The sequence below is a fragment of the Drosophila tropicalis genome, unplaced genomic scaffold (assembly GCF_018151085.1).
Source record: "Drosophila tropicalis isolate 14030-0801.00 unplaced genomic scaffold, ASM1815108v1 contig_593, whole genome shotgun sequence".
Classification (NCBI taxonomy): Eukaryota; Metazoa; Arthropoda; class Insecta; order Diptera; family Drosophilidae; genus Drosophila; species Drosophila tropicalis.
This window is the reverse complement of record NW_027173070.1, coordinates 5,089,229-5,110,215: the sequence shown is the minus strand read 5'-3', so window position 1 is coordinate 5,110,215 and position 20,987 is coordinate 5,089,229. Positions and strand designations below refer to the sequence as shown.

At 38.9% G+C, this 20,987-nt stretch overlaps 3 protein-coding genes across 5 annotated transcripts; 2 read left to right on the top strand and 1 right to left on the bottom strand.

The window, feature by feature from the left end:
- The first annotated feature begins 166 nt into the window (after positions 1–166).
- On the top strand, positions 167–17,854 carry Corin (corin serine peptidase). 3 transcript variants are annotated; one of them, XM_068290687.1, is made up of 14 exons: positions 167–473; positions 1,026–1,363; positions 8,695–8,797; positions 8,868–9,138; positions 9,817–11,233; positions 11,294–11,478; positions 11,532–11,965; positions 12,022–12,422; positions 12,491–12,817; positions 12,880–13,063; positions 13,124–13,283; positions 13,343–13,469; positions 13,531–13,676; positions 13,736–17,854. In XM_068290687.1, exons 3-14 carry the CDS (start codon positions 8,727–8,729, stop codon positions 14,048–14,050), a joined length of 4,038 nt encoding a protein of 1,345 aa, XP_068146788.1. In that variant the 5' UTR covers positions 167–473; positions 1,026–1,363; positions 8,695–8,726; the 3' UTR covers positions 14,051–17,854. The 3 variants fall into 3 exon arrangements, with proteins under 3 accessions (XP_068146788.1, XP_068146789.1, XP_068146787.1); XM_068290688.1 differs by having other exon boundaries at positions 167–1,363; positions 11,535–11,965; XM_068290686.1 differs by having other exon boundaries at positions 167–1,363.
- Positions 17,855–17,985: 131 nt separating this feature from the next.
- LOC137577971 (uncharacterized) lies at positions 17,986–19,412 on the top strand. The gene is made up of 3 exons (XM_068291574.1): positions 17,986–17,990; positions 18,359–18,741; positions 18,802–19,412. Exons 1-3 carry the CDS (start codon positions 17,986–17,988, stop codon positions 19,410–19,412), a joined length of 999 nt encoding a protein of 332 aa, XP_068147675.1.
- A 173-nt stretch (positions 19,413–19,585) lies between these two features.
- Positions 19,586–20,877, bottom strand: Rpe (Ribulose-5-phosphate-3-epimerase). The gene is made up of 3 exons (XM_068289434.1): positions 20,573–20,877; positions 20,321–20,503; positions 19,586–20,246 (listed from the first exon to the last, which is right to left on the bottom strand). The coding sequence occupies exons 1-3, from the start codon at positions 20,762–20,764 to the stop codon at positions 19,950–19,952; spliced, it is 672 nt and encodes a 223-aa protein (XP_068145535.1). The 5' UTR covers positions 20,765–20,877; the 3' UTR covers positions 19,586–19,949.
- Between the last annotated feature and the right edge of the window lie 110 nt (positions 20,878–20,987).

Sequence of the window (20,987 nt, the reverse complement as noted above, 5' to 3'; positions counted from 1 at the left end):
AGAATATAGATTTCTTTGTCGAAAATGCCACACTACATTAGATATAGGGTAACAAAATTCACCACACACACACATACAGAGCAGAGCTTTAGGCTCCTGGCGAAACGTTGGTTCCTTTAGAAAACCGTTTTTTGTCGTAATTGAAATTCCAGTGCCGACAAAACGTTGCTTGCAGTGCGTAGGCGGTTGTCGTAGACTGACGTCGTCGTCTCGTGGCCCATTGGCAAGCAGCAGAGCAGCACGTGCTTAACCATACACATACAGACCGAGCGAGTAGGGCGGCGCGCGTGCAGCAGCAGCAGCAGCTGTTGTTGCTACCAACGACAACAACAACAGCAGCAGCAGCAACAACAACTAAGCGACAGCAGCAAAGATAAACGTTTGTAAACGCGGCCAGCGAGGCGAGAGAGAAAGAGAGCCACAGAGGAGGAAATTATGACAAGAGAGAGAGAAACAAGAGGGACCTTCCATAAGTAACTAAAAATAATTGTGTTAGTGAATGTGTGTGTATGTATGTTTCTGATGCTTGTGTGTGTGCAGAGTGTTTGTGCGCGTTTATGACAATAAATTAGCTATAAGCAATTATAACTGCACTTTGTTATATGCACCTGATCAACAACAAAACGAAAAAAAAAAAACGAAAAATTAAATAACGAATGAGAGTAAAAGCATCCAATCAAATTTAATTTATTTATACACAAAGAAACCTGTGAGAAAAAAAAACTGCAAATACAACAGTGCCTGAAAGTAGGCAACAACAACCCAGCAAAAGCAAACAGGACACTTAAAATATCAAGGGAAACATACACACTCTTATACACACAAACACAGTAACAGAAACACAGCCGCAGTCAGCCATAGTCGCCGGTGTTTGGTCCTCAACTGAAATTGTATTAAGCCCCCCAAACGAGTGTGTGTGTGAGCGTGAGTGCGAGAGCTTCATATTTTTGTTGAAGACTTTTTTTCGGCTCTCTTCTCAGTTTTTGTTTTTGGTTTTTTTTTTCTTTGCCTCCTAAATTTGTAAGCGAGGCACGAAATAAATATAAAATAAACTCGGAACGACAACAACAACAACAAGACGACTGCTGTCGCCGCCGCTGCTGCTCTTCTGCTACTGCTGCTGCCTGCCAGCTGAGGTGTATTGGCCCAAGGCCCAAAAGCAAACACACTAACACAATCTCACACACTGAGAGGGACACTCCGCCGCCACCACAAATGCTGGACAAAGATTGAACGGCAGCCGACAACCGCCAGTCACCCAAACTCCACAAACACATACCCACAGCCGCCGCCTCCCCTTGCCTCAGCCCCAGCCCCCGATCCCAGCACGTCGACCGGGACAACGACAACGATTGAGTTATATGTAAGTAAAACATTCGAATCATATATCTAAAAAAAAAAAGAAAAGAAAAGAAAAGAAAAAAGAACTGAAACGAACGAAGCCTTATGCATATTTTTACAGCATTTAAGTGTGAAATGATGTGTTAGCGCCTTATTTGCTAAGCCTCTTCTCCAAAGAGTGAGGGGCCTAAACCAGTCAAAGAAAGAGAGAGAGAAAAAGATATACAGATTGATAGAAAGAGAGAACGAGAGAGAGAGAGAGAAAGAGGGGGTGAGGTGAGTGAGTAAGGCAGAGCGAGTGAATTTGTTGAACCTAAAACCCAGGCAGAAGTTGAAGTGGAAAACAAACAGGCCAACAAGGCGTATACATACTCACACACACAGCGAGAGACACCGAAACAAACTAATACATATACAAATACACACTCACAAATACATACACATTCAAAAAAAGCAGATTCAGATACAGAGAGCACCAAGCAAGTAAGCATCCAAGCAAGAAGGAACAGTTCTACGCCAAGTTGTATCAAGTTGTGCTGGCCTTTCGCGCCGCACACACAGCATTCGAACTCAATTTGTTAGGCGCAAGCACACGCTCACACATACACACACACACACACACACACAGACTCCGGCAGGAATTGGCAGGACAAAGCTACAAAAAGAAAAAAATCGATTGTTATGCTCCTTGCAAACGAAAATTGAAAATGTAATGTAATAGACTGAAATTGAAACGAGAAAAGCCACATTTTTGTTGCTGTTGTTGTTGTTGCTGTATTTTGTGCACAAATTTGTGTAAGCCGCCTTTATGCAGTTGAACCACCTAACCACCCCTCACTCACCGATCCATTCCCCTCTCCTACACCCTCAACGAACAAACACCCCGCTGTCCATTTTATTATCTGCTTGCTTTCATCACACTAAATAAATTTGCGTAGCATACTTTTAAGCATCCCACTCTTTCTCCCTATCCCTTAATGGAAAATCAATTAAAAAATTGTCCTTTGCCAGACATTTGCACTAGCTAAATGCAACATGGACATGATTCAAGTTGGAGGACTTTGGCAGACAAATAGAATTAGATTCTTTTCATTTAATGGAGGGCAAACTTGCCTCTACCAAGAAATCAGCTAAACTGGAAAATTCATAAAACTTAGTCGAACTAACTAACTTTTAAGAACATTCTTAGGAAAATCCAACAAAATCTATACTAAGTATAAGCTTCGGGCACATAAATGCCACTTCAAGTATCTGGTTTTCCTTTTAACAGTTTCACATTCAATTATTTTTGCAACTTAATTATTTGAATGTAATTAATTTTCAAAGTAAATGGCCCAAGTAACACAAATCCAAGACAAAATATATACAAATGATTAAATATCATCAATAGATATTTGCCAATGGAGCCGACATTGACATTTAATTAAATAAATGAAGTAAATTCCATTTTGAAATACTTTGATATATTTAAATTTAATGAAAGAGACAAATTCAATACAGGGCGATGGATAGAACAGGAGAGGAAGAAGACGGAGGAAGCGTAGACGTAGACGTGCTGGGGATTGGGGACCAGAGGCAGAGATTAAATGGTAAATGGAAAACCAATAAGCAACATGGACACAAAAGAGACGGGGCCGGCTGCAGATGAGGGAAGGAAAAGAGAGATTTAATAACTAGACAATTTGATTGTGAATTGCGCATTGAGCCACAAGCTCAATAAAGTGCATGTATGAGACAGACACCGAGACAGGAAGAGGGAGTGGGCAGGCGGCAGAACTACTGTGTCTGTCCTTGGTGCCAATTGCCAACTTGTTTTCCGCAATTATTTCTTTGGAATGCATTGCGTAGAATAATTCACGTATTTTTGTTCATCACTTAAGCTTAATCATAAGAGTTACCTAGATTAGTTCTGAATTACTAAGAAAGATAGAAGTCCTCCCACCGCATTTTACTGCACTTTTCTTTAATTGCACTGAAAATTTTGATAGTTTGATGTTTGATTTCAAATCCGGAAATAAAATCTGAAGTGCAAATAATGCAATTGAAACAAAATTTATGTTCACGCTTTAGATTGGATCTCATTTCGTGGGATTCTGTCAGACTATAAGAATAAAAAGAATTCAGCGCTATAAATTACTCGAGCGGGTGTGAAAGTATCAAAGAGATGAAAAGAGAGAGAGAGAGAAAGGGAAGGCGTTCAAGTACAAAAATCAATTTCCGTTAAAACACAGTCAGACAACAAAACTGAAATTGAAATGTCGAAGAGAAGATGAGGTGGCGGAAAAAGAGGAGAGTAGGAAGAGGAAGACATGATAGGAAGGGACATCATTTGAGCAGTGATAACTGATAACTGTAGTCGAAGTCGCATGTGACCACACACAGAAATCAACTTAACCAGCCTTCATCTCTCATGCTTCTTCACTCGGTTAACGGTTCGACGCACACAGCGCAAGATGGGCAAACCAGGGGGAGAAAAAAGGAAGAGAGAGAGAGTAACACGAGAGCCTGGGCATCCATTCGCATAAGCCGCAGCCTGCAGCCTGCCACGTGCGCCCAACGAGACGTCAAAAACAAAGCAGTAGCAGAGACGTTGACGTCGACGTCAGTCAACATTGCCGCTTTGACTAATGAAAGTAAAGCTGCCATTCTCGTTACTTGTTCCTCTTCCTCATATTCATTCGCTTGCTCTCTTTATCCCGCTCTTCTCTCCTCGACTGTGTCGATGATCAAAATATAAAATGACAACTAGAACCAGCAGAAGCAGAAGGAGAGAAAACATAACAACAGCGGCAACAACAAGCGCGTTGACGATGACAGTAAATGTCATTTGTACAAAGTACTTTGTACCGTGCTCCATATATGCACAGATACAAGCACACAGTTTAAGTCGATTACTATACCCTTTGTCGAGGGTATTAGGCCATAATTACATATGAGAATAAAGCAAAACAACAACAACAACATCAATTCACATCATTTTCGAATAATTGTAGACTTTGAGCCAATTAAGACAGAAATAATGGCATAGTTAATAGCTAATTTTGAGTATAACTAATGGCAACGACTTATTGATTGGGGTTGAAAATGAGAAAATGATAGATACATATTTGGTTACATGATAAAGGGTAAACAAATCAAAGTGTTAGTTAAGTGTGAGTGGCCGAGTAGCTTATTGTCCACTTTGAACACTCGATTTGATTTCTTGTTCAACGGAAATGAGATGAGATGGAATGGCACTGAACGATGATGATGATGATGATATTTTCATGTTGAAATGTGCAAAACCAAGCTGCCAGGAACTGAAAGCGGATGTACTATACACATATGTATGTACATGTATATGTATGTGTACATGCAACTAAATCAAACCCACAAGGACCAATAAAGAACCAACGCTAACGAGATGTTCCCAGTAAAAAGTAATTGTGGCCAGAAGCTTTCAACACCAAGAATAAAGCCAACACACATGCCACAAAAAGTAAACGAGTCTGTGGAAAAACTTGTAGTTTCTTAATAATTTAATGAGAAAATGGTTGAAATCATAAAATCTCTTGCCTACTTATGTGGGCAACCGAAAATAGCAAAAAGCGACATTTTGTTGCCTACTTTTATGGGCTGTGAAACTTTTTTTTTGTTGGATGCCACTTGGACATTATCTGATAATGGTGATGGCAAGCAATTCTTTCTCCCTCTTTCCCACCATTAAGTTGCTTCTTGTTGACCTGACACATTTCACCTGCTGCAGAAAACTAATTAAAAAATCCACAAGGATAATTTATGCTTGCCGCAGACAAACATGTTGGAAAAAAAATTAAACCAAATTCACGTAACTAGCACACGAGCACAAGTTTCCAACAGGCGGGGATCATAAATTTAAATTATGCCAAGGAAAAAGGAAATAAAAAAAGCGAGGGCAAAAAAAAAAAAAAAAAAACAGAAAGTGCGTGCAAAAAATTTTTTAGTGAAATATTTGACGCATAGCTAGCTAGCTAGGACTCTCGGGTTTTGCTTGGCTTCTCTGCACAACTGTCAGATATATAAACACACGCATAAACACGCACACACACACACACACACTCAAACACTGGCACACTAAGCTGTCAGTTTCTCCAGAGTTGACCAGAACCAAACAAATAATGAAATTCCAAGAATTTTGCACGGCCACAAAGCAAAGCAAAATAAAAAAACAGAAACGGAAGCCAATGTTATGCCAAAACAGAACCTAAATGTACCCTGTAACAAGTTTTCCATATTCCAATTCAAGAGCCTCTTCTCTCTGTAATATTTCGTCCCTTCCACCAATTGCTAAAACTCCTCTCTGATTTGGTTTTTTTCCACCCAAATAAATTAAGTGACCATTGACACAATGGTAAGTCACATCGGGTCACAGGGTATATCTTAAATTTGTATGGATCCCATATGGATACGACCCATGTCATGGGCAGGATTCTGGTATGGATGTATGTGTATGAAGAAGTTGGACAAATTAAGCAAAAGGGCATTGTGAGAATTTGGTAATTGGCAAAGGCCTTTTGCATACCTTTGCCAGGGGGCTCATCTGTTGGATTTGTCGCAGGGGGGAGAAAAGTGGGATTGGGTGGTGCGGGGCCCGCATTTGGGATTATTGTAAAGAATTTTTGCTAAATGAACTACAACAAAAATCAAATTTTCCACCATTAACTTGGTAGCAAATACTTTTGCAAGGGGCCAACCAGACGTATACGTAATGTGGGGCGAAAAGCAACAATAACTTACAATTGCTAGATAGGATAGAACAGACAGACCGATGGACTCTCCTATGTTGGAATTCAAACCTTTTTGCAATCACAAGTTGACAATGGTACGTCTCTCTCTGTCTTCTCTTCCACATTGCTGATTTGTCAACTCCGTGATTTGTAGGTCCTGATGTGGGCGGTGGGGGAAGGTGTCGTTGTGCTTCAAAAGGGTCGCATGCATTGTCGAATTCGAATGTTTAATAAGGTGACTAATACAAGGTATGGAAAATATGAGCAAGGGTATATTCAATCTGTAAAAATATCTTTGTAAACTTCGACCCAAGCAATCTTACATATATATACAGTATGTGAAAGGTATTTCAAAGTTCTGATTATTCGATTTATAAATTGGAAGCACCAATAATGTCCATGGTCCACCCTTAAGTTGCCCAGGGGACACATCACCTAATATGTGCCCCCCATCCTTCTCCTGATTCTTCTTTCATACCAGAGTTTCTGCTCTTAGCCATGGCTGACTGGTTTTGCGTCGCAAAAATTCGTTAAGCAAACAATTTATATGGTTCATATGAGTTTGGAATTGGGTAAATGCCAAGTAAATAAAATTTGTATGTTTATCTCACCACACCACGAGCTCATCTCACACACGAGCTGCCAGTGCGGGAAAGTTGCTTGGCCTGGACATGAACGTGCATTCACATTAATCAAACGAGAATTATATGCATTCACATTTACGCTCACTTTTTTTATTTGCTAACATCATGTGTGTGTGTGCGCGTGTGTTTATAAGTGTGTGTGCCCACATAAGCATGCATAACCAGGATACCATCAAAGGGTAATGGGAGGGGATTTCACGCGAAAATTAAACGAAATAATACATTTCTAAACATGATTTATACTTCCACAAACAGTTTTAATTAAAACTTTTAATACCAATTCAACTGCATTTAAAAAAGTGATAACCACATATAATATACATAACTCATAATATAAGTTTACTCCAATTTAAATCAAATATATTCTTTATTTAATAAGAACATGGTATCTATTTTCTTTTGTTGTTCAAGGGATCTAGAAGAGACTTAAAAATAATAGCAAATAACCTTTTTTAACAGTTATCCCACACATTTTTTTAGGTTTGATAAAGCGAATCGACTATTTCTTAACTCGGGAACAATGTTTTGGTAGCTCCAAATGGGTTAGATATTTTAAGATTGAAGTTTATATGAAAAACACTTTTAGATGAGAGCTTGTTATGCCAATTTTAATGTGGACTTCACACAATTTTTATGATGAAATTTAGCTAAACGCATGGCCAACCTTAACCACACCCCGTTTTACCTTTCCATGCTGCCCATCAAAGTTGATTGCATCCTATTAGTGTCAATTTTCGTCCTTGACATATAATAAGCTGTGACAGCTCCCGCAATGGAATATATGTACGTACTTCTATATGTCCATATAGAGAGCGAAATGCAGCTGTGTGTGTGTATGTCTCTCACCTGTTGTGTCAGTTCACCTGGTTTGCCGTGGTCTCTTGCCCCTTTATCGCCGCTATCATCATTATTATCTTCATTATCATGAATCAGGCAGTGGAAACTGGAATTTCCCGATTTAAGTGGGTCAGGCTTTTTTAAACGGCAATATTTATCCGTATATTTATCATCTATATAGTTGCTGTACCTGTAGCTTGTTGGCTTCACTGACTAACAGTCATTCAACGTGCAAACAATCAGCGCAAAAATATATCATTGTGGCTTTTATGCAGGATAACAGTAGATGTATATATATATATTAACCCATCCTCTTCAAATATAAAAATGAAAGAGACAAGTAAGTTGTTGCCTGATTCACTTATAATAAGCAACTCAAAGTCAAGAGATAAGCCTGGACAATACTTTTATTGACAGAAGACGTAAAACCCTCAACTGTTTTCCCGTTGTCGACCCTCTGACCTCAGGCCTTTGACCGAATGTTCGAGCAACAATATGGGGACAAGATGAACTGTAACCATGATGTTTATATCCGCTAGCAATGACAATAGGCAAAATTTCAAATTGTAGCATACTTTTTTGCGATGTATTGATTTGTCTTTCATTTTCTTACAAATTTATATTAGACAAAACAAAATTAAACTGTTTGTAATTTGAAATGTCAGCACAAGTTTGATGCCCAACTCTAATGGACACACAGACAGACACACTCATGCTCCCCCACCCACCATTCCCTTTGCTCAACTTTCCTCTACTCCTTTCTATTTTGGCTACGCACTAATGCCGCATTGTTCGCACCGTTCTATTGAAAGAGCCGGGCCAATGCCATTGGCCATTGTCTGATGGCGCCGTTTTGTTACATTATAAGCCCCCCGAAACCAGAGCCAGCTAATGGCATCCATTAGGCCACAAAAGGCCAAATTGTATGCCATGGTCCTACATGGTTCGTTCCGTTGTATGTGTGTGTGCGTGTGTGTGTGTGTTTCATTGTGTGTAATTGATTTTGATTTGCATGACTTTGCTATTTCCTCACCGATGATTCTGACAGTTGTGATTCTGGACATGCACAAATGAAAAAGTTTATAACTTTAACTTCATTCAGTTCATAAATTAATGCTCAATTGCAGATTTCGATTGGGGATATCCGGATCAAACAAAGATGAACGCACTCGATATGAATAAACAGTTTTTAAGCGTATCCCAGGAGCATGACCAGCGCAATCGTTCGCGGTGAGTTTAAATTTATTCGCTATCCGATAATAATGTATTAGCCTTTATTCATAATCCCAATAAATTGCAGTTCGGAGCGTGCCTCAAGTTTGGCTTTACCCCTCAATAATTCCCTCTTGGATTTCTATGACAAGCAACAGGAGCAGTGCAAATCAGTTACCCTTTTGCCTCTGCCCAGCTCCAGCGCTGGCATCGCGAATGTAAGCTCCAATACCAGCTCCAGCATTGTACGTCGCCATTCATCTCACTATTATCCCATGCTGGAGGATAATAAACAGAAACCAAAAACGAAGCCAAAACCGCCGTCGCACCTGCTACCTCAAGCAGCCACCGAAATGCTGGTGAGTTTTACCAACTCAACCCAAAACGGGAAATGACCCACAGATCCCCCCGCCCGTCTCGATGAGAAAAGAAGCCAATAATCGGAAAGGAAAACAACAATAAATTTGACCTTGATATCATAACGCACAGGGCCGTTTCAGGGCGTTTTTTTCCTACTTCTAGTGATTAATCCCGTGGAAACATTGAACAGATTACATTGAAAAGTCCGAATTTTAAATATTTAAGTTTTAAAAAGAATATTATTTTAATTCCTAACTAACCCTTAATACGTTCCTGCAAATTCATTCTCATTATTATTGGATGAAACGAAGCTTTTTTTTTTAAAGAAACTTTTCAGCTTCTCCCTGACTTGGCATGATTTATTAGATCGATTGAATGCGGTGAGATGCACAATGCTTTGTTTGTCATCATCATGGCCTGCCCTGCCGGGTCGTCAAATGAGGAGAAGATAGCGGCCAGAGGAGGGGGGAAATAGACAAACATTTTTCGTAGGGAAATAAGCTGCGTCAGAATTTCTTTTCTTTTTTTTGTGATGTGCATTTGTCGGCTTAGCGGCAAGGCAAGGCAGTGGGGAAGGGGGAAGAAGCTCAGGCAGGAGCTTAGGCTAAGAGTGCATGGAATATTGATAGTTTACCAACAGAATCCCCCTTTACCGTCTGCCTCCTTCTATCCTTTAGTTAAACATGGCGGATACGAAATACGGCAAGTCATTGCTGCAACATCAACAACAACAGCAAAGTCAGCAGCAATTGATACGCGTGGACACTCCAGTGACACCCCCGCCGCCCATTCCACGTCGTTTGATGCGAGGTAAATCCTCTTGGCAATCGCCAAATGCTGCACAGGAAATGGCCCACGGCCAGGGCACGGTCTTTGTTTATCCACAGCCAATAACAGCAACAACAACATCAGCAAATGTAATGAGCACAGTTTCAGGTGGATCTGCTCTCTTGGTGGACACTGATGCCGATGGCATTTCCGATGATGACCGCATGAGCCTAGAGAATTCGGTTTTTGACGAGTCATTGACCTCGACACCGGTCAAGGTCAACAATGGCAGCAGTTATTCCTATCAGACAGGGGGCACCCCGAATAGTCGTTGCTATGCCCACCTGGCTATGGCCAAGAGCAGTCGAGCCCAGCGCTCTTCCAGCAGCACTGTGGACTCCGCCTATGGCTCATCTGGTGGTCACTCGGAACGCTTTGCCTCGACCAGTTCGACCAGCGTTGATTTCCGTAGTCGTTTCTCATCGGTGGACACACAATCCTCGTTGGATGAGAAACCCATGTCCTTGGCCAGTTCCATCGACTCACCGCTGGCCAAAGAGACGCTGATGCATAAACTTAATAATAATGTGAACTTAAGTTCAGCCAGCAACAACAACAATTTGATTAGTAAACTTCCCGTGGTACCGGCTCGGAAGCAACCGCCATTGAAGGTCTCAAATCCGAGTGACTCTTCCAGCGATTGCGCCAAGGAGAGCAGCAGTAGTGTGTCTGCATCGGCTTCCACCTCGTCGGCTGCTTCAGCTGGATCAAGCACTTTATCCAGCGCCACAATGTCATCCATGTCCACGCCTGCAGTGGCTCCTCCGCCTCCAACACCAATGAAACGTCCACAACAGCCGCCAGACCCTCCGCAACGGCAACAGTTCAACATGAATTCAAATTGCCTGGCAGAGAGTACGCCACGGATACATGGCAATCCTCCGCCTCCCCCGTTGACCGTTCGCAACAAATTCAATCGCCAGAAGCCGCCGCCCATTGTCTATCCCAAGTTGCAGCAGCGTCAGGATTCCACCTTGTCCAGCGATAGCTATTCGATAAGTTCCAGTCCTGGATATAATTCCAAAATGATGGAAACTCCTCTATTGTCGGCCGCACAGGGCGGACGCAAAAGTCAACCGCCTCCGCCGCCGCCAGGTGTGGCCCAACGTCAATTGCCGTTGATGGGCAGAGGAAAGATGAATTTCCGACAGGATTCAACCATATCGAGTGATAGTTTTAGTCAAACATCGAGTCCAGGCTACAATCCGAAACTAATGGAGGCTCCCCTGTTGCCCTCCCTGACGACATCTAAGCGTATGTGCAGTGGTAAGTCCAGGGATTGCTCTTCTATTCTTCTAATCATTACGTATTTGTTCTTGATGACAGGACCCGCTCCGATAAGTTTGCGTCAAGGTATACCAGCTATTCCCCTCGAGGAATTGGAACCGAAATCGCCGACAACAACCACCTTGCCGCCACTCACAAAGGCACCCAGTGTGACGCCTAGCAGTTTGCAGACCATTGTACGCTTTCAGAATGGAGCGCCACACACCATGTCCTTGCAGCATCAGGTAAGAAGCAATTATCACTTATGAAAATTAATAGAAATAACGTTTATGTTTAGCAGATTATCAACAACCGTCGCAAGAGCTCCAATCCTTACATCACGAATGGACGCTTGAAATTCCGCCTATTCCAGGTGCTGATCAATGCCTTTGCTTTATTGGCCATTGCTGGGGGATTGGCGGCCTATTTTAATGCCTATCCGACCATCAAGTTTGTGAATAAAACAATTATTAACACGATTCATGTGGAGGATGCTTCGACATTTGGCAAGAATCCAGCACCAGGAACTTGTGTGCCCATTATAGTTCGTTTCTGTCAGGGACAGCAGATACCCTACAATTACACAGTGTTTCCCAATTACATTGGACATTTTGGCCAATTGGAGGCTGTGACGGATTTGGACTCGTACGAAGCATTGGTCGATGTGCGTTGCTATGAGCTCGTCTCTCTTTTCCTATGCACCCTCTTCATGCCAAAGTGTGGACAGAGCGGGTAAGAGATGAGTCTCCTTTCACTTTTCCCTCCTTGATTGCGATTTTTTCACTTAGAGCCACGGTTCCTCCTTGCAAGACTCTCTGTACTGAGACGATGAGACGATGCGGTTTCTTTTTCGACGTTTTTGGACTAAGTTTGCCCGAGTATTTGAATTGTAAATTGTTTAAGGACTTCTCCAGTGCAGAGGACTGTGTGGGCTTGAATGAAGTGCGGGATGTGATGATAGCTGCCTCTAATCCGAAATGCGACGGCTTCCAGTGTGATCAGAATCGTTGTTTGCCCAAGGAATATGTGTGTGACGGACATTTGGATTGCATGGATCAAGCGGATGAGGCCCAATGCGAACGGTGTGGCAAGGATGAGATCTATTGCGGCGACGATAGCTGCATTGGCACCAAGCACGTCTGCGATGGCATAATTGATTGTCCCTATGGTCAAGATGAACGAAATTGCTGTATGAATTTGATATCATCATCCTATCCAAAATAAGGTGTATGCAATTGCTCTCTTTCTCTTCTCCAGTACGTCTCAGCGAACGGAATGGCGATGTGGGCTCCGGTGTACTCGAGGTATTTCGCTATGGAATGCGTCAATGGATGCCGGCGTGCGTCAAGAACTGGGATCGAGCTGTTTCCCCTAGTGCGGTTTGTTCTATTCTCGGTTACTCGGCGGTAAATGCCACCAGTGTGGTCACCCAACACACACATCGTTCGCTCTTGGCCTCGGTTAATGTTTCGACAGATATCTGGAAAATGTATGCCAAACGTCGTTCGACTCTAATGCAGGAATTCGCTAATTGCAAGCAATCGGAAGATTATCCAATAGCAGAGCTGACCTGTTCTAATTACGGTGGGTTTCATTCAAAAATTATTAAATGCGCAATATTTATATACCCTCCTTGCTTATTCCAGAATGCGGCAAGGTCAAACGTGGACGTCATAAGCCATCTAGACGCATCATCGGCGGAAGTCAATCGAATCCCGGCAATTGGCCTTTCTTAGCTGCCATTTTGGGTGGACCCGAGAAAATATTCTATTGTGCTGGCGTCTTAATATCTGATCAATGGGTGCTTACCGCATCGCATTGCGTGGGCAAGTAAGTTAAGGGGTAGATCTTTCATTTATCGATGCGTTTTATATTTATCGTTTTGATTAGTCACACGGTTATCGATCTCGAGGATTGGACTATACAACTGGGTGTGACGAGGCGCAATTCATTTACATATACGGGCCAGAAAGTGAAAGTCAGAGCGGTAATACCACATCCTCAATATAATATAGCCATTGCCCATGACAATGATATAGCCCTGTTCCAGGTAAGTTTTATCTCCAATACTCTTGAATTTTAATTTTCAAGCCTTTTCCCGTTTTCCAGCTTGCCACTCGAGTGGCTTTTCATGAGCATCTTCTGCCTGTCTGTTTGCCACCGCCAACAATCAAGAATTTATCACCGGGCACTCTCTGTACAGTCATTGGATGGGGTAAACGGGAAGATAAAGATCGTAAGTATTTCCTATCATATGCATGAGAGAAAATATCATTATAGAGGGGTCAATCTTGTAGCCAAATCCACATACGAATTCATCATCAATGAAGTCCAGGTACCCATTATACCGCGTAATCAATGCGATGAATGGCTAGACAATTTGACTGTCTCCGAAGGGATGTTATGCGCCGGTTTTGAAGATGGCGGCAAGGATGCCTGTCAGGTAAGAACTCAAGCACTCAAAATTTTCTAGAATATCAAGTAAAATGTTTTTATATATAGGGCGATTCGGGTGGTCCACTTCTCTGTCCATATCCGGGTGAAAAGGATCGTTGGTTCGTGGGCGGAATAGTTTCCTGGGGTATTATGTGTGCCCATCCAAAGTTACCAGGTGTCTATGCGAATGTCTTGCAATACTCTCCTTGGATACATGAACAGATGTCAAAGCATTCACGTCCACTCAGCGAGGAGAGGGTAAACAAGTATGATATACATCCCGGTGGACCAGATATCCTATCGAAAATGGCCACCGGACCCATACGGAATGGCAAACCTTATTACTATACGCATGCCAAATCTTTATCAAGAGGTGACTAATAATTGGAACTAAAAAGGTCGGAGATAATAGACAACTATTTTGTATGAGTATGAATAATAACGTAGGAAGATTTGAGGGCAACATAATCATAATGTGTCAATTTGCCGAATTTATTTGTCAATTTTTTTACCAAGAGATTTCTATGAACCCAAAAAAAAAAAAAACCAAAAATACTGAACAAAAACGAAAAACAAATCAAGCAAAAGCGGAACTAATTGTCAATAATATTTGTATATTTACACGAAGGAAATATATATACATATACATGACAATGATATATGTATGTATGTATATATGCTTTAGAGAAAAAATGCAATGTAACCAAATGGTAAATGTGTGTCGAAAAAATATATATTATAATATACTCTGGACAATAAAAAGAAGAACGAAAGAGACAAAAATGAAAAATAAACTTAAGAAACCAATACAAAAATGTATGATTGCCGCAAAAAATGGAGAAAAAAAAAAAAAACTGGAAAAATAAACCGAAATTAGCTATAAAAAATAAACAAATAACCTAAATGAGTGTTAAAATAAGAAAAAAGAAGTGAAAAACCAACACAAATAATTGAAATAAACATATACCTATAAATAAGGAAAATATTGCTGATCTTAAAGCATTTCATGGATGTTGCTTGCTATACCAAAAAATGAAATTAATTTAATGACAATAAAAAGTTAAAACACCTTAAACCGAAGAGGAAACTAAACAAAATAAAATGTGCAAATGACAATAAATAAAAAAATGCACACCAAAAAACAAAATGAAAATGTAAATGTTAGAGACAATAACTTAAAAACAAAAGACATAAACTCTATATATACATATATATATATACATATAAATGTATGAAATTAAATTTAAGTGAGAAGAGAAAAAAAAATTATGAAAATACAAACTACAATGCGTGGGTTTCAGCTTTAAACAAAAAACAAAAACAAAATAATGAAATATGTTGAAAATTGTATACATGCTTTTTAACTATAAACTAAAAAATATTATACACAACAACAACAAAACACAAAAATCGAAATTAAAACGATTTAGAGAACACTATCAAAAGAATAAACAAAAACACGAAGCTCAAAATGGAATACATGGATACATATCTTCATTATACAAAATTACTATTTGGTTTTACTCACACACACACACAAACACAATTACACACACATACACAATAAATAGTGTAACTAACTAAAAATATTTACCTATGTGCTATGTACAATACAATTTTTACAACTATTTTGCTAACAAAGAAAACCAAAGAAAAAAGAAAACCTAAAGAAATCGATACTATATTATGTGTAAAAAATATGCGTAACTAAAGACTCAAAATTGGTTGTTGTTCTTAGCACAAGAAATATATACATACATATATGTATAATTGAAAAGTATTGAAATTTATGGAAAATCATATATGTACACACAGACAAAACACAAAAACACAGTTGAGCTTCGATATACGAAAATGCAGGAAATGCAACCGAAATTTACAATTCTGACAAAAATCTGTTGAGCTTTAAATATGTCAAAGAACAGTATCTAAACTTTGATCTGATCTTTGTGAAACGTTCTTCTTATGATATTTAAAATTACTTCTGTTTCTTTTCTGTTTATATCTGCTCTTGGTTACGGCATTTCGGTTGCATTCCCCACCCCCCTTCCCCAAAAATGATGAAAACCATTATCTAGTAAATGTACAGCTTTTGTTTGTTTCTATTTAGCCAAAAAAAACACAAAACCTGTTGCTTTAGAAGACATTCATGTAAGGTATGGGCAAAGTGCTCCAAAATTAGAATTAATTTATATATACACTGAAATATACAAACGAGTATATACTCGATTATATGTATGCATGTTTTGTACAATCAGTTTACAAACAAGGACAAGAAAAAGTATTATTAGTATAAAAAAAAAAAAAAAACAGAACAATGTGACGGGCAAAGAGGCCAATGAAGCGCATATTACACAAGGCACACATATGAAAAGAAAACTATATATATATAACTGAAATATATACAAGAAATATACATATATCGAAAATATATATACACATATATACTATGTAGAATGTAGCATGTAAGCAGATGTGATGGTGTCTAAAATTTATATATATATTCCAAAACCAAAACAAAAAAAAAAAAGGGAACGAAAGGAAGTGAATGGTGTGCAAGGCGGCGGAGCAGGTGACAAATCGGTCGATAACGATAAATCGGTAGGACTATAATAATTATACACACACATCTATTATAATAATTTCTACATACTTCACTGAAAGCTGAAAACTTTTCTATCATGGAGCAAGAATTTGTGAAACGTCAGGACTTAAACTTAGGTCATAGATAGAATTGAGCAACTTATGGCTGAACTCATTTCTTATTGCTCTGTGTATTTCCTTTTCTCATATATCACCTATTTTTATATGCATCCACAAACTGCAGGCTCCAGCTCCAGGCTACTATCAGAAAACGCTTAGCTTTATGTATATTTAGCGTAAACAGAAACCAAAAAACAAAATAATAATACAAAATACATATATGTAGATGTAAAACTAAATGCTTAGCATTGGTAAGAGCGAAGTGGGGGAGAAATCAGAAGAAGAAAGCGAGTGAAATACAATAATAATTAGAGAATACTACTTACAATTATACTAAATATATACATATATATATGGGGATCTCTTTAAGATGGATTACTTATCGAAAGCATGTAGTCGAAACGTCTCAAAGAAAACCCCCCCCACACAGACCTAAGCGATAAGTACAAGAAGTCATACAATCAACACACACAAACACACATACCACAGACTCACATACAGCAAAAGGTAAAAAGAAAACCCATCCAGATATTAAGGATTAAATGCTCAAACTGTTCGATGTGCTTGATAAGACAAACAAAGAAAAAAAAAAAATTAAAACCAAAAGTAGCGAAATGTTAAATGTAAATGTAGCAAAAAATTACAGAAGCTAGTTGAATTTAATTTATGTGTCACTTGAAGAAATCACACAAAAACACACAGACCGAATCGGAATATATGTATGTACTACATATATAAAAACAAACAAAAACATTAAAACAAATGGAAAACCCTAATACAGCACTTGTTATTTATGCACAGCAAAAACTTAAAAGAAAAAGCAAACAAAAGAATGAGTAAAATTTTTGAACAAATTGATATGATAAAGTTTTGAATCAAAGACCTTGTGAAGAATTTACAAAATGACAATAAAAACAAAAAAGGATATGAAAAACCAAAAACTACATACATATGTATAATAGAAAGTAACGGACTTTTTCCTGAAAAACTATTTGAAGAATACTTACATATTAATAGCGAAAGCAAGCTAAAAACAAAAAGACATTGAGAATTTATGAAACGTTTTACAACACTCAACATACTCATAATTACGTTACCAAAACTACTTACCAAGTGGAACAGTGAAGTAAAATAACAAATTGTTAAGAGGTTTATTTTGATGACTCAAATTGACGGAAATATACGATTATATACTGATTACGATATATGTATATAATATATATATATATATATACACTATATTCGCGATACCTTGCCAGGACAATAATAGTTAAATGGAAAAGCACCGAATGAACGATGATATCATTGACAATTGATAACCATATTAAGCTATAAACTAAACTAAATGCTATAAGCAAAATGCCATACACACCGACATACACACACACACACACACACATGTCAGACACATACATACATACTATATACTTACATATATAAATGTTGGAAAAATAAATGTATAAAACTATATAAAAAAGAAAATGGGAATTTCAATTAATGGAAAAGGGTATCAAGTTACAAAAAAGTAGACTCAAATCTATTACATACTGAAAATTGCTTTCAAAAAATTAAGCAGAGAAACCAATACACACGAGATAAATATTGACATCAAAATGATGTAAATGTTTTCAAGTCAAAAAATAAAATCTTAAGATTCTGTTCGATAAAGCAATCGATAACATTTAGTGATGCAACCCAACAGCTGCTTAAAGGGGCTTCCCCAAAAATTTGGGTTATTTTCTATAAGTACACAATTCAAATGACAATGTAGTCTTAGCTTTAATCTTTTTGGTCCATATTCCAAATTTTTAGGTTAAGCTAAATTATTATAATTTTTTTTTTTTTTTTTTTTTTTTTTTTGTCATGGATAATTTTAGGATAATTATTTTAATGGTTATTTGTTTTAAAGGTAAACAACTCATTACTTAATTGAGCAAAACTATTTTAATTTTACCCAAAAATCCATACAAAAGTTCTTCCTCCTAGTCTGGGCGACTGTACAATTTCGCGAAATATGGTGGAAGGGACGAATCGCATTTTTACCCATCGCGATGCAAAAGGAAACTATCAACTACAACGCTTGGAAATTGTGCCCACAGGAGTCACTCTTCACATGTTCTGCTCATCTTCAGATGTGATAGAAACTAAGTGTCAGGATGATGGTCGATTTTCCGAACCTTTACCCATGAGTTGTTCTAATCCAATGCCCACTTCATTGACACGCATTAAGGATAATGAATGTCCGGCCACAATGTATTCAGTAGGTTATGTCATTCAGGGCCAACAGTTGGAACTTTACAGAACTTGCTTCGATACAAACACTCTAAGCGTTCTCTACTCTACGAGTGATGTCTATTATAAGACATTTTGTGAGTATAATAAAGAAAACTATACATAGTTTAGTATAATAGAATTTTGAAAATCCGCAGTTCCCCGTCGCCCGTGGGTGGAATTCCTTACCGATGAAATGTTAACTCCTGCCGAGGCAGCTTCTTATATGAAACAAAGGATATACAATAATTTTTGTTATATTTTTGGCCAAGCACAGACATATTTGCCTGGTCCTGGAGCTCTCATCATAAATCGCGGTCATATGGTGGCCTCGGCCGATTTCCTTTTCATCGATCAAATGGGCAGCACCTTTCGTTATCTCAATATTGTACCTCAAATTAAATCAATCAATGATGGCAATTGGAGGCTAATCGAAGAATGGGTGCGTCGTATGGTTCCGGAGAATTCGCCGTTTCGTGTAAAAACTGGAGGAATCGGTACGCTCATGTTAACGGATGAAAGAGGAATTTCTAGAGCTGCTTGCTTATACAACGCCAACAAAATTCCCGTGCCCGAGTGGACATACAAAGTGGTCAAAGATGCCAATGGCAACGGATTGTATGTCTTCTTGACATACAATAGTTCATTTGATAGGGAACGACCTGCAGTTTTGAGCATTTGCAGTGCAGTGCAATGTCCTTTATATTTGCCAGATAACGCAGTGAATGGTTACACTTTTTGCTGCGATCCTTCAAAATTTCCCTACTAATAAAACAGGAGCTGTATTTTTTATAGCCAATTAGAATTATAAAATAATTAAGGACCAGGACAAGGCTGCCGACCTCGATGATTTATATTTTTCTGGGTTCAAGGATCAAACGATACTACACTTACCGTTAAATGAATATCAATTTCCAAAGGCAATATAAAACACAATACCCAAAAGTTTCATTGTATTATTTATCACAAACAAAACCGACATTTTAAAGAAAAGCTTCGATTAGCGATCACAATCTACATATTAGTTGGTGGTAAAGATATCGATATCCGTTAAAGACTGCGAATGCTATCGGTTGACAATAGCAGCAGCTGATTAGTGAACTAGTTACGATCAGATGTTGTTTGTTATTGCTATCTCTGTTCCGCTTCGATATACGAAATAAAAACAAAAGTTAGCTTGGTAAAGGGGCAATGCAAACAACTTAATAAATTCTTTAGTATGCACTTAGTAATTAATTTTTCGTCTTTTTAAACACGGAATTTAGGTGATGGAACACTTTACGCCTTAATATAATCCCCATTGTCCTCACTTTAAATAACTCTGGACAACGTTGCGCATTTCATCCATTACTTTGCGCTGGTCGGAGGCACCGACAACGGCTGTACCAGAAACAATCATATTGGCCCCCGCTTTGGCGCAACACTCAATGGTTTTAGGTCCCACACCGCCATCAACTTCAATGTCCATGTTGGGATAATTTTGACGCAACCACTCCACTTTCGGCATCATATCAGCCATAAATGATTGGCCACCAAAGCCCGGCTCTACTGTCATCACAAGCACAAGATCAGCTATGCTCATATACTCAGTAAGTTCCTCCACCTGCACGGAAATGTGAAGCCATATAAATAGATCAAACTCCAACCTAACCTCAAATCAAATGTGTATATATGTACCTTGGTGCCTGGCTTAATGGCAAGTCCCACTTTCATACCAGCTTCCTGAACTAGACGACTGACCTTGCAAACATCTTCTACTGGTTCTATGTGAAAGGTATACAGATTCACTCCCGCATCTGCCATGGGAGCTATCCATTGCTCTGGCCTACTGACCATCATGTGGGTTTCAAAGAACGCTGTCTGAAAATGAGAAAAAGATAAGTCAGCTTTGAGACTTACATAGTATGTATAGGATTACATTTTACATACCTTGATATTGTTTCGCAAACACTTGACCATCGGATGGCCGAAGGTCAAATTCGGAACGAAGCTGCCATCCATAACATCCAAATGAAGATAGTCTGCTCCATTGTCCAGCAATTTCTGAGACTCCGTATAGAGATTGGCCAGATCGGCATTTAGAATGCTTGGCCCGATTTTGGCTTTAACTGGTGATGACATTTTGTGGCTGTAGCGACAGATCAATCCTAGCACCTGTTGGCTAGGCTGATGGAGAGTTGCGAATGCCGTGTTGCCCGCTATAAGGTCAAACAGAGGAGCTGGAGCTCGAATTAATTTAAAAATCTCACAAAACCAAAAATATACTAAATCGGCCTTAGAACTGGTTCAAATAATATTTTCGGTTCACTAAAATATTTACGAAACATAACTTGAAATATATCAT